The following is an 11,714-nucleotide window of genomic DNA, read 5'->3' as shown; positions in this document are numbered from 1 at the left end:
CACCTCATCTGGCTCCAGCCATCTTCTGATTGGGCTAACAGAGGGTCCCCTCACCTCTCCCCCTCCCTGGTCCCTCCTCCTTCCTTGGTGCAGGTGTATTGAGGAGGACGCAGGCCTGTTAGATCTGGAGCCTCTACCAGGCTTCCCCAAAGGCCTGGAACTCCATAAACCTGCCGACGAGCCCTTTGATGTTAAAGACATTTTTAACACCTCCTTAGAGTCTGAGGCTCTGAAAGAGACTCTGTTGAGGCAGGCTAAGACCCAGGTATGTCACTGCACCCACTCAACTATATGGTGACTTACTAAAAATAACTAAACAAAGAAATAATGGTTGGAAAGGCAGATTAGAGTATTGTCCTTGTAGGTTTATCACAGAAAACATACCAACATCAATGGACACACTTTTTTTTTTTTTTTGCAAGAGCTTCCTTTAAACTTACCTTTAAAACACACCCTTTATTACATAGTAGGACAAATGGAAACACAGACCTCTTTTTTATGTCTATACCGGATATTTTCTCACCTTTTCCTTGTATTACAACTCTGTGCTAAAGTCTACAAATTAACAGAATAACCTTAACATAACTAACACACGTGCCTTTTGATCTTTAACTACTAACTGTAACATCATCTGCGCCGAAAACCGTTAAATGAACTCTTCTCCAACTTCTTCTATTGTTACCGCTATTGTTGAACTATGAAATATTTTCTCTTTTTTTGGTCAAATGTTATATAATATTTTCCTTGTGTGGAGGAGACTATTCAGTTGGTTTTTTTTCCTGTTTGACCCCTCACCCCTCACCCCCCACAGGCTTATGCAATGATGCTCTCTCTGTCAGAGAACAACCCCCTGCACACGTCCTCCCAGAACTCGCTGGACGCCTGGCTGAACATGGGGGGAGGCCCTTCTGAAACCAGCTCCTTTCACCCACTCAACCACATCTAAGCCCAGAGAGCAAGGAGACAGAGAGGGGGTCGGAAAGAGGGTTTGAGGGAGAGAGAGAGAGAGAGAGAGAGAGAGACTGAGAGAGGGAGTGAGAGAGAGAAAGGGATCGGTATAGACCGATATGAAGGAGAGTCATGGCTCACAAAAGTTCATGAGGACCAGCGAGGCTCACAGGTAGATGTTCCACCACGGCAACACGGCCAACGGGGTGTAGGAAGGAGCCTAGCTGCCTGCACTCTTCGCTGCACCAGCAGAGCCGTCCAGGTCTCCTTTCCGCTGCAGAGAAGGACGAAAGACTGACCAGACCACTCCTGACCATTCAGTACATTCTCCAGGGTGACCGCCACCTCAAGCTTCAATCCAAACAACTCTGCTTGCAATGTTCTCCTTCACAGCTCACTCTTAAGATCCCCCGTGACTTTACAAATCACTCCGCTCACATAATTTCCCACTACCACATGACACGCTTATGAAAGTGATACCTTGCATGGACATTGTTGATCTGGAGGTACAAAGGAGGGAAAGGGGAACAGAGGTATTTCTACATGTACACCAATGCATTCATGTTTCCAAAGAATCGAGTGGAACGCGAGGGTATGCAGGGGGTAGATCTGACCACAAGGGGGCGCATCGCCTCTTCAAGACAGGGTGTCTCCGAGGTGAACGGGAATTATGTTTTGCATTCTGTCCTTTAAAATGTCTAAACCTAGAACTGGAGAACCGATTTTAAAAAGCTGTTTTAAATATGGATATTTCACATGAAACAAAACGAAAGTTCAACGGAGCTGAGAGAGTAGTAGAAGTCCGTTGGATTGTGACGATTTACGGTCGTCACTCCCTTTATGACGACAGCGAGATGGGGATTCCTGATTATGACGATCGCTTTCGGAACGGTAAAACCGTTGCAATTCAACCGCTCAGCTCAGTGCACAGCCTTCTCACAGTTTTGACCATGCTCGTCGTTTCAGCTGTACACACAGGGGCCTCCTGTTTGAATTGCGAGTTTGTTTTACGGATTAAATTATTCTTCTTTGGAGGCGTTCGGAGTATCCGCCCCACTTCACGCGTTCAGTACGGTTTTCCTCGGTTTGTACGTGATTTGTTCTTCGACAAACAGTATTGTTTCCTTTCAAGCGCTTCTGTGCTTAAATGTTAATATAATTATTTAGTGAAGGACCAAATTTGTACGATATTGTTGTATGATGTACAAAATAATTTGAAAGTTCGTAGCAAAGAGTGTTGTGTGCCAAATAACCCTTTTTTTCTGGGACAATCATTTCTTTCTTTTCCCCGGTGGTTACTGCCGCTGTTTTAGTAGTGTTTTCTTTCTCATATTGCCTACTCACTCTATATATTTGAGTTTTTGTTCTCTATTTATTTTAGTCTATTCATCATTATTGGAAGAAAATGGCTCTACAAAAAAAGGTTTTACCCACTGTATTTTCCTGAAGGATTTAAATCTCAGAAATTTTATCGAGATTCTCTCAACACTCTGAAGGGTATTGTATAGAGACCGGTGTGCCAAATTTTGAACTAAAAAAAGAGAATGAGCTGTTTTATTTATGATATCTTAGTCTTGGCACCAGTCTGTTTGTGTCCATTGTGAGGTTTGTTTTGTCTTTCGTTCGCACAACCATTTCAAACTGTATGTGAAGTGTTTGATGTTGAACAAATGGTTGAAACTTTTGAAACTGAATCTTTTAATTAAAGCATCAGATAACTCGAATAGTGGGGCATTATATTTTTACTGTTACAGTCAGTAATACTGTCAGTTTTTACTCCACCAACAGACAGACCCTGTGACACTCAGAAAGTCTGATCCCTTGTGTGTCGTGTTTGACACTGCATGTCCCTGTAGTTAAAGAAGTTTAACGAACCCCATTTTGCGATGGGTCCCAGAAACCATCCAACGAGTCGCTAGTGTTCACTGGGCACATAGGATTGAAGTGGAAGCCTTAAAGCAACTGTACAGTGTCATTTCCACGTGTAATCATGTTTTTTGAGATTTAAGGAGCTGCTACTCGTTGAAGGGGCTGGGATGGGATCAAATGAGCTGTGAGTGGCTAGCGTCGCCGCGGATAGGCGAGCGCAGCTCTGTCTGAATACGCACGCTACCGTAGCACCGGGACTCCGGCGTGCTGGCGCAGCTCCACTGAACTGTGAATCCAGCGCATGAATCGTACAAATAAAGGAAATGACTAAACACAAACTCATGATGAATGTGTAGTGTAGATTTAACGTGTCGTTAGTGTATCAAACGTCATCAGACCAATACCATTTTTTTCAGTCATTTTGGGATCCAGGTGGAATTGCATCTAGTATTACCGCTTCTCTCGTCTTTTCCTTTCGCTTACTCTCTTTGCATATGGTCCATGGCTCACTCTATACAAAATACAAAATAGCACTTAAATACAGGGTACGCGAGTCAACGAGTTGCAGAGGTAGTTCTGGTCTTCTCGTGCGTGCTCTGTCGCCTTAGTACAGGTTTTAATACGATTCTCCAAATAAGGCTGCGTGGTTTTAACAAGCACTTTAACCCAAAATGCAAGACAGTACACTGTGTGCAACCATGTTGCACAACAGATGATGACATTATAAACAGCATCGTCATAAGTACACATATATACCACAGGAAAGATACTTTAGCACCCTACATGGAGAGAATTCAGCCTAAAACGTCAACCCTCCAGCACTATAACAGTAATTTGCCACTAGATGGCGCCTCTGACTCACTTTGCCACATTCTGATTTTCAGTAGCTTGTCCTCACTGTACAATGCATGAGAGATCAGAAGCGCTCCATATTTAAATAGCGTTGCTGGAGATGTTTAAAAATACTGCATAAGGGGAGGTTCATGTCACAAACTACTGTTATAAGCAAGGATCCACGTGTTGGGAAGATTTTAAAAAACACATACAACGAATGGTCGCAAACTGAACTATGGACATTATTACTTTGCCCACTGTTACAATACAAAACAAATGTAAAACCATAGGTAATTATGGTTCTTCTAAAGCTGTATAGTATTTCAAAAAAAATAATGTTGCATTTGTCTGAAAATTCATTTAAAACATGGGTTTGAAAATAGAAATAGATGGTGCTTGTTTCATTTGGGTCTGAGTTGTATATCGCTTCTGTTCTGTTTATTAAAAAAGACAAAAACAAACAAAAAACAAAACAAAATCTATTGTGCATGACTTGTGTTTTAGCGGTCATAATGGTGTCATTTTGTGAAATGTGTATCTTAAATTAAAAAGAAAAAAGGTAATAAAAATACTGAATTTGTAGATGCACTTATTGTACATGTGGTTAGGTTAGTAGGTTTGACTTTCAGTCCTGTTAACTGCCTTACATGCAATGGGCAGGTGGTTATTGAATTACACAATATGCTTGTGGGAGAGAAATGATGAAAAATAAAAAGGATTGTAGAATAATAATGAACATTCGGAACCTGCAGTTCCTTTTTGATGCTTGTGATTACTGAAGATGTACTTTAGAGAAATTTCATGGAAAAGACATGATTCTGATCTTAATTCTGTAGAATAGATATGTATACCAAATGTAATCTTTCCAATGCTATGAAGAATTTATACATGAAATTGATATGCAATAAAAACCTGTGTGCTTTTTATATGAATGCTGTCCATTGTTTGTGAGTTTCGGGCCATGCACACAACATGATTAAACTGAGAGTTTATGCACCCACAATGAACCTTTTGTTTCATTTAGACAGTAAACACAGTACAGATATCACTTCTGCCATGTGCCAGCTATGCTTCACCAGCTGACTGTGAATTACAAAGAATGACTACCATTGTAAAAAGCAACTCAGAAGATTTTCTGTTTCCCCCCCTGCCCTGTCATTTAGCCTCCTAAAACAAATCAGCTGTGTTGTTGCACCACTATTGGTTTAAATCCAGCATCTCTTCCGGTTTTGCCTGTTGTGCCAATATCTTCGTCTTCTCTAGATTTCTTTCACGTCATGAGGTTTGCCCTGTTTTCCATTTCTGGCTAAGTGCAGATGTAATCACCATTCACCATTCATCCTATTCTGAAACTAATAGTGTGGCGCTGTCTTTGGTTCATATCTTTATTTGTCTTATTGTGCTGTGTTTAGTTAGCTTCAGTTGGTTTTACTTTTTCATGTTTATTCTACAGCTGGAACAGTGACAAAAGACATAACTGACAAAAATATGGTGAAAAGAACCAGTGTTTTTATTGCTGCCAGACATTACAGTGTTTCATGATTTGAGCTTTAAGAGTTGGGAACCGACAAGACAGATAATAATAATAATAATAATAACAACAACAACAACAATAATAATTATAATAATAATAACAATAATAATAATAATTATTATTATTATTATTAGCGATTATTGACTTGTATCTGCCTAAATCAATCATCGTTCTAAACACAGTGTAACTATAATTTTATATTGGCACAATGTATCTTAATTAATCTGTTGCGGCAATGGTTTCCAAACCCGAGGTGTGGGGTCCCTTTAAGAAAACCAGTCTAATATTGGAGGAGTGGAGCCGGTGGGTGTATCTTTCACGAAGCCTAAGCAGGGCTACCAGCCTGGTGCTCTCTGGTCCTTTGAAGTCCTGTTATTTATCCGAGTTTTGTTTGTTTAGTTTGAGAATTTCCCCGACCAGCAGTGTCACTAGGATGCTTCAGCTGAATGATGCTGCGGAGCCCGACAGTCCGGGCGCCGCGGTGCTGCACGCCGCCGAGGTGGAGGACGGCGTGGAGGTCGCGTTTACGCCGCCCGGGGCCCGGTCGAGCCACGGCTTGGAAACGGCTGTGGCCTGCTGCTCGCCCCTGCAAAAACTGACGCCCTTTCACGTCCACAATCCGACGATGAAAGCAAAAGTCAAGGATTACTTTGTTTTTAGGGTAAGGACACACGGGAACACGAACCCTATCATTAATCATCTCGGATAACGTTAACGTTAATATAAGCAGTTAGCGTCGTTATTTGGTAGTAGCTAGCTCGCTAGTTATGCAGGCAGCAAAATGTTATTAGGCTACCTTTTTTTAAACGTTTCTCCAAATTGATACACTTTTACCAGGTGCTAACAAATGGGGCCTATCTATAGAGCTTACAAACAATGTATTTTATTAGTTTTCCTAGCTAGCCAGAGATAAATAAGTTTAAATAAGCTGTCTGGCTTGCTAGAAAAGGTTAGCTAACGGACATATTTGCGGATTTATGTATTTATAGACTAATATTTTTAATATTGTGCTAATAAAATAATTTTAAGAGTCGAATATCAATGAATTTTTTAAAACTCTGAGAGCTGACATGCCCTAGGGAATTCACAGGCCAAGCTTTCATTGTAAGCGCCACCACCAGTTATTTAGCTAAAGTGCAGCATATAAAGCACCAGTAGATCCCAACAGAGAAGGTCTAGAGGTTATCTTAAAACTTAAAAAAACAAAACATGCATTTTAGGACTTCTGGTCGAGATGTTCTGTTTCGACGTGTGTATGAATATGTTTACAGGTGAGTAAAATGTACATACTGTAGTGATTGTAGAGAGATTCAAAACTGCAGTAAACCACCCAAGGTTTCCATAGAAACACTACGTTTTAGACAGTGGCGCTTCATCAGCTGTGCAAGCAAAGTGCTTCTGGAGCTCTAGGAGGTGGAACCAGTTTATATTAGAAAAAGCAGGTGCTTAAATCTTAACTTTAATTCAATGGGGCTCTAAAGTTCTGAGAGTGTAGATGAGTTCTTTTTCTTTGAGTTTCCTAATTTAGTAACAACTGACATTGCAAACAGTTGTCATTAACGCAGTGACCATTAGCATTACAGTGCCTTGCCATTGGAAACTTAATTTTGATTGTCTAAAAGTGTTCAACAAAACAATCAGCAAGTCTTCTTTTGGTTTCTCCTGATTACATCTTGCTAGTAATACAGTCGACAACTCCCACTCTAATGCATGAGGAGCAATGTGGGATGACTAATTATTTTAGTGGTGTATCTAGAAAGGTTGTAGTCTGCAGTACCGCACTTATTATCTGAATGGTCATTTATCTCACTCTTGATGGGGATGTCTGATGTTTGTCTCATCTGTAAGAGATTAGTGGAGGATCAAAGGGGATGCGGTCTCTACATAATCCTGGATGATTCTGAAGTGTTTAAATTTAATTAGCCAGTATTTCGAATGTGTATATTAGCCACTTGTTAATGTATTAACACTGTTGACAACCGAGGAGACTTGGCTGAGTTATATTTAGATAAGTCAAGGTTTCCACTAGTGTCATGACATACAGAGTAGCCTGGCCATTTAATCAAATGAGCTTGTAGTCTTAAACACCAGAAAAAAATCTTTAGTGTCAGAAATGGACTCAAATTCATTAGTAGTTGGCCTTATGGGTACAAGTTTTTGACCTTTTGATGGTACAGATAGTTCAGGATAGTTTTGGGCTTTGGTTAAAGTTTTGATGCTTATAGATTAACATCGGTGTTTGCTGTATGAATGTTCTTCCCAGATCTTCAGTAAACACACACAGCCTTCCTTTTCAATCTTTTTTTTCAATCAATTCTGCTACTCAATTGTAGCACTTATGAACATGCATCATTTGCAGGAACGGTAAAGGTGAGTAGGCCATATTAACTGTGCCGAAATCTGGGTCAAATTGTAGGCATCTCTGCAGAATTATCGTCCAGTGATGGTTTGTCATTACTACCCCAGTATTGAATGTAGCGTTGAATGTCCCTGCGGAAACGAAGAGCAGGGCAAATAATGCTTTACGGTCCTACCCAAGGCTAACCCTTAAGAAAACCGCGGTGACAACCTGTAGTAGTTCAGTGTCGGTATTGTTTATGCTGATAATATATTGTTTTTGTTCTCCAGCCAGGAACAATAGAGCAGGCCGTGAACGATATTCGCACAGTGGCCCTCCCTTCAGAAGACGGCGAGGTTCTGAGTGTGTGGCTTTTGGCAGAGTGAGTCCAGTTCTCTTCCCAACCTGATAATGCTGAAGCGCACTGCAGGAATGTAGAGCGTGGTCTTGCATCTGGCACCATCAGCTGTAGTCCAGCCCAAGCTGGACAGTACATTACAAACGTAACACGAACACATCATGGGATTCAAATGGCCAGGATGAAAACAAATATGATGTGAAGGGCTAAAATTATGCGATGCTGGTGAATTTCACTCAAGTCGAACTAGGTGGTTAATATCTATTTAATATATATGCCGAACAAACTACGGAATTTATAATATTTCTGAAATGGTCCTGACTTTGATATGGAGTTCTGTCCAGTGTGACCAGTCTTGTTTGGGTCTGACTTTCTGTACAGAATTGATCACTGGAACAATGAGAAGGAGAGACTTGTGCTCATCACAGAGAGGTGAGGATGGGACCTCCGTGACGTGCTTGATGGTGTCGGTCCATCTGAGAAGTTTTATCTCTTCATTGTTTGAAGATGTGCTGTGTTTTCAGGTCCTTGCTGGTGTGCAAATATGACTTCATCAACTTGGTGTGTCAGCAGGTGATCAGAATTTCCTTAAATGCCGTGGACACAATTTCAGTTGGGGATTTTGAGTTTCCTCCGAAATCACTCAACAAGTAAGATGTGAAAGCATGGTTCATAACTTGTATTTTTATGACCTTGGACTTTTGCTATTGTGCAGTGTGAATTCATTTGTTTGAAAGGCCTTTGAACATCATTGTAGAGACATGTATGCATACAGGGGCTTGAAGCTGTTTTCCTTGTATTAATCTATGCTACTACACTAGTGATTACTAGTAATGAATGTTATACCAAAGGTAATGGAAATTGTGTGTGCGTGCGCGCGTGTGCATTGGCTTGCGAAGGAGAGAGGGCAGCGGTATCCGTGTGCACTGGGATAAGCGGCCGAGGCCTTCGTTCCTAAATCGCTGGAATCCCTGGTCTACCGACATGCCCTACGCCACCTTCACGGAGCACCCCATGGCCCATGCCGACGAGAAGGTGGCCTCCCTCTGCCAGGTGAGCATGGAGGTCCTAAACAAGTGTCGCTGCCCCATGAGTAACCCCAGCGATTCCAGCACCAATGTGGGGTTGAGGGGTTGTTTCAAGTTGTCCAAATCAAAACAAGGTCCGAGAAAGGGGAAAGTTGTAAATGCCACATTGTTACATCACTGTGGTTATTTGAATTGCTAGCAGAATATGGTTGACTTGACAATTACAGTCCCCTCCACAGAAAGAGAGATAATTCCACCTCATTGTTACCACATTCATATAGTGCACATTAGAAGCTATGCATTAGACCACAATCAGGAAGATGAGTTTGGGGGAACCCAATACTTTCAATATAAAGTTACATTCAAGACACCATATTTCCTACATGACCGCTACATGTAAATCCTACTTAAGATTATGTAGTTAACGATTATCCAACATTGAGGAATTCCTAGAGGCTTGCCAGTGACCTCGCTGTTTCCTTTGCCAGCTGGAGAACTTTAAAACCCAGCTAATTCAGGCCGTGAAGAAGGCCCACAAGGAGTTCCCCATTCCGGGTCGCTCAAATGGAGTGCTCCTACTGGAGCGACCTCTGCTCATCGAGACCTACCTGGGCTTCATGTCCTTCATCAACAACGAGGCCAAACTGGGCTACTCCATGACCAGGGGCAAAATCGGCTTCTAGCTCTGCCCAATCCGCAGCTGCCTGTCACTGCTCTGGGTCGGCACCGGGCGGGCCGCTCCCGTGTGTGCTGAGCTACGTGAATCCCTGTTTGTGTTGCTTGCAGATTTCAGTGGGATGTGAAACATGCCCACTCCAAGCCCGACAACATGACTACGCAGCATGTGCCTGGGAACATTTGATGCCAACACTGATGCCATGCCCTTTCAGGGTAGTGCCATCCAGCTGCTTCTTTATGTATCCCTCTGGACCTGTGTGTGTATGTTTGTTTTGGGGTTTTTTTTGTGGTTGAAGTGGGATAATTTGGGATACGTGAAGCTGACATGATTTGCACATAACACTGGTGCAATGGATTGGAGATCTTTGCCATTATAATGCCTAAAGCTGTTATTCTGTTATTCCCTTGTCTAATTCAGACTATGTATTAGCATGCTTGGTGAGTAGTTCATAGAGTTAGCAGTGTTTTTAGACTATTAATGACATGGCTGAAGTCAATTTTTGGCAGTGATATGACACCCTGCCAACTAGGAAATGATCAATGATGGTGAAGAAGAGAATCGTCAAGATCTTGCTACACTCATCAACCTGAAGCCATTTTTAATTGTAATTAATAATGGCATTTAGATATTATTCTAGGTTATTTGACAGGTTCTGTGAATAACTTTTATGCAACATTCATAAAACCCTTGAAATTATTTTAAAAAGGAAATTAACGTTAGTTTGAAAGCCAGCATTAAAAACTCAATAACGTTTACTATTACAGTTGCTGTTAAAACTGTTACAGGAGACTTTGGAATACCTGCAAACTTTTGCATCTAGCGAAAAAAAATGCATGTTTGCACTAAAGGACACTGAAAGTCGATCAAATGCTCCATTAACGCATTAAAAAAACAAAACAAAACAAGGACTCTGGAAGCGAAGGACTGTTGCAGTGTTTCTATAATTTACCGAAGTATATCAAGACAAGACTATTTTAGTTGAGAGAGTTCAGCAAATCAGTCAGTTGTTCTGGTGAAATGTGCACATCAGTAAAGTTGTGAGCTTTCCTACTCAGAACCACTAGTAACAGTTGGAACAGGTCATTTCAGTTTCAGTACTGCCATCGTTTTCATTGTATGTTGCTCACTTCTAGGTTTAATGTGAAAGGCAAGTTTGTACATAAAACAGATATGGAGCATGCATTCAGACAGAGGGAAAGATGGACATCTAGACAACGCTCCTCAGAGTAACTACTTGGAGGCATTACCACTATAGGACTTCCCGCCCAACAGCCTTCTGTGTTGGTGTGTTCAAGCTTGATCATTTTGCTTCAAGTACCAAACTCAATGCACTTTTTTTTTGTTTTGTTTGTTTGCAACATCTTCAGCTGTCATAATTTCATTTTGAAAGTGCACTCTCATTTTAACTAATGTGGCTGTCATCATAGCTCGGTTTCCCTGCTCAGGTTGCTATGCCTATTACTTTCAGTTGAGGTTTAACTTTTAAAGGATGCACAGAAGGGTTAGGAATCAATCCTAACCAAAGGTGTTCGGAAGTGAATACGGGTTCTGAGATGTTTGCACTTTTGTTCGTTCTTTTTACCTTACCTACAACGCATAGGGATTTGTTTGTACCAAAGTCATAATGATGGCACCGTTTCTAAAATGTTGGCAATTTTAATGTTAATGAAGGTAGTTTTCTTCATTTTGTAAAAATGTAAAGTTTTGCATGTCAACTACGCATGTGGTTTACTGGGTGTGAAATGTCTGACTATTTGATGTTTGTACTCCAGTCTTGTCTTCAAATCAACCGTTACAGCTTTTAAGCACACTATCTGCATAAATACTTAGAATTAATGCTAGTGACTGAGTGCAAGAATATGCTTGCTATTCACTTTATCCATATTTAACTATTGGAGACATTCCAAGACCCAGATTGGTCCTATCTAGGATTATGCATATAAGCAGACTTCCCAGTTTTGGACTGAAGGGGATTCTGGGAACCAGCCTCAGCGCTATAGTTGGAATTTATATGCCATTAATACTGATATCAGTCCTTTGGATTTGTATTATAAACAGTCATGCTCATCTCATTAAAATGATGCCACATTCTTTTACTTTGTGTTCTCAGCTGATGGAGAAGGTCA

At 41.1% G+C, this 11,714-nt stretch overlaps 2 protein-coding genes across 13 annotated transcripts in view; both read left to right on the top strand.

Moving 5' to 3' along the window:
- The window catches only part of prdm16 (PR domain containing 16), a 184,611-nt gene extending 180,034 nt beyond the window's left edge, over window positions 1-4,577 (top strand). For 10 of the 11 annotated variants that reach the window (XM_081703264.1, XM_081703266.1, XM_081703263.1 and 7 more), the window contains 2 exons: window positions 94-265; window positions 812-4,577. In XM_081703264.1, the coding sequence (XP_081559390.1) occupies window positions 94-265; window positions 812-946 (307 nt within the window). In that variant the 3' untranslated portion in view covers window positions 947-4,577. The remainder of the gene's footprint in view (window positions 1-93; window positions 266-811) is intronic. The other variant, XM_081703268.1, reaches the window with a different exon arrangement.
- Window positions 4,578-5,483: 906 nt separating this feature from the next.
- Window positions 5,484-11,684, top strand: tprg1l (tumor protein p63 regulated 1-like). 2 transcript variants are annotated; one of them, XM_027011344.3, is made up of 6 exons: window positions 5,485-5,846; window positions 7,814-7,905; window positions 8,263-8,313; window positions 8,406-8,531; window positions 8,781-8,934; window positions 9,398-11,684. In XM_027011344.3, exons 1-6 carry the CDS (start codon window positions 5,619-5,621, stop codon window positions 9,590-9,592), a joined length of 846 nt encoding a protein of 281 aa, XP_026867145.1. In that variant the 5' UTR covers window positions 5,485-5,618; the 3' UTR covers window positions 9,593-11,684. The 2 variants fall into 2 exon arrangements, with proteins under 2 accessions (XP_081559118.1, XP_026867145.1); XM_081702992.1 differs by lacking the exon at window positions 8,263-8,313 and having other exon boundaries at window positions 5,484-5,846.
- Window positions 11,685-11,714: the final 30 nt, after the last annotated feature.

The sequence above is a fragment of the Electrophorus electricus genome, chromosome 20 (assembly GCF_041902795.1).
Source record: "Electrophorus electricus isolate QZ-2024a chromosome 20, ASM4190279v1, whole genome shotgun sequence".
Taxonomy (NCBI): domain Eukaryota; kingdom Metazoa; phylum Chordata; class Actinopteri; order Gymnotiformes; family Gymnotidae; genus Electrophorus; species Electrophorus electricus.
The sequence above is the reverse complement of the archived record's forward strand: the minus strand, read 5'-3'. Positions and strand labels throughout refer to the sequence as shown.

Excerpts from the sequence above, each read along its gene's own strand:
- tprg1l (XM_027011344.3), top strand. The coding sequence starts at position 5,619 with ATGCTTCAGCTGAATGATGCTGCGGAGCCCGACAGTCCGGGCGCCGCG. Across the intron at positions 7,906-8,262 it reads AGTGTGTGGCTTTTGGCAGA|AATTGATCACTGGAACAATG; the intron begins GTGAGTCCAGTT and ends CTTTCTGTACAG. Across the intron at positions 8,532-8,780 it reads CCTCCGAAATCACTCAACAA|GAGAGAGGGCAGCGGTATCC; the intron begins GTAAGATGTGAA and ends TGGCTTGCGAAG.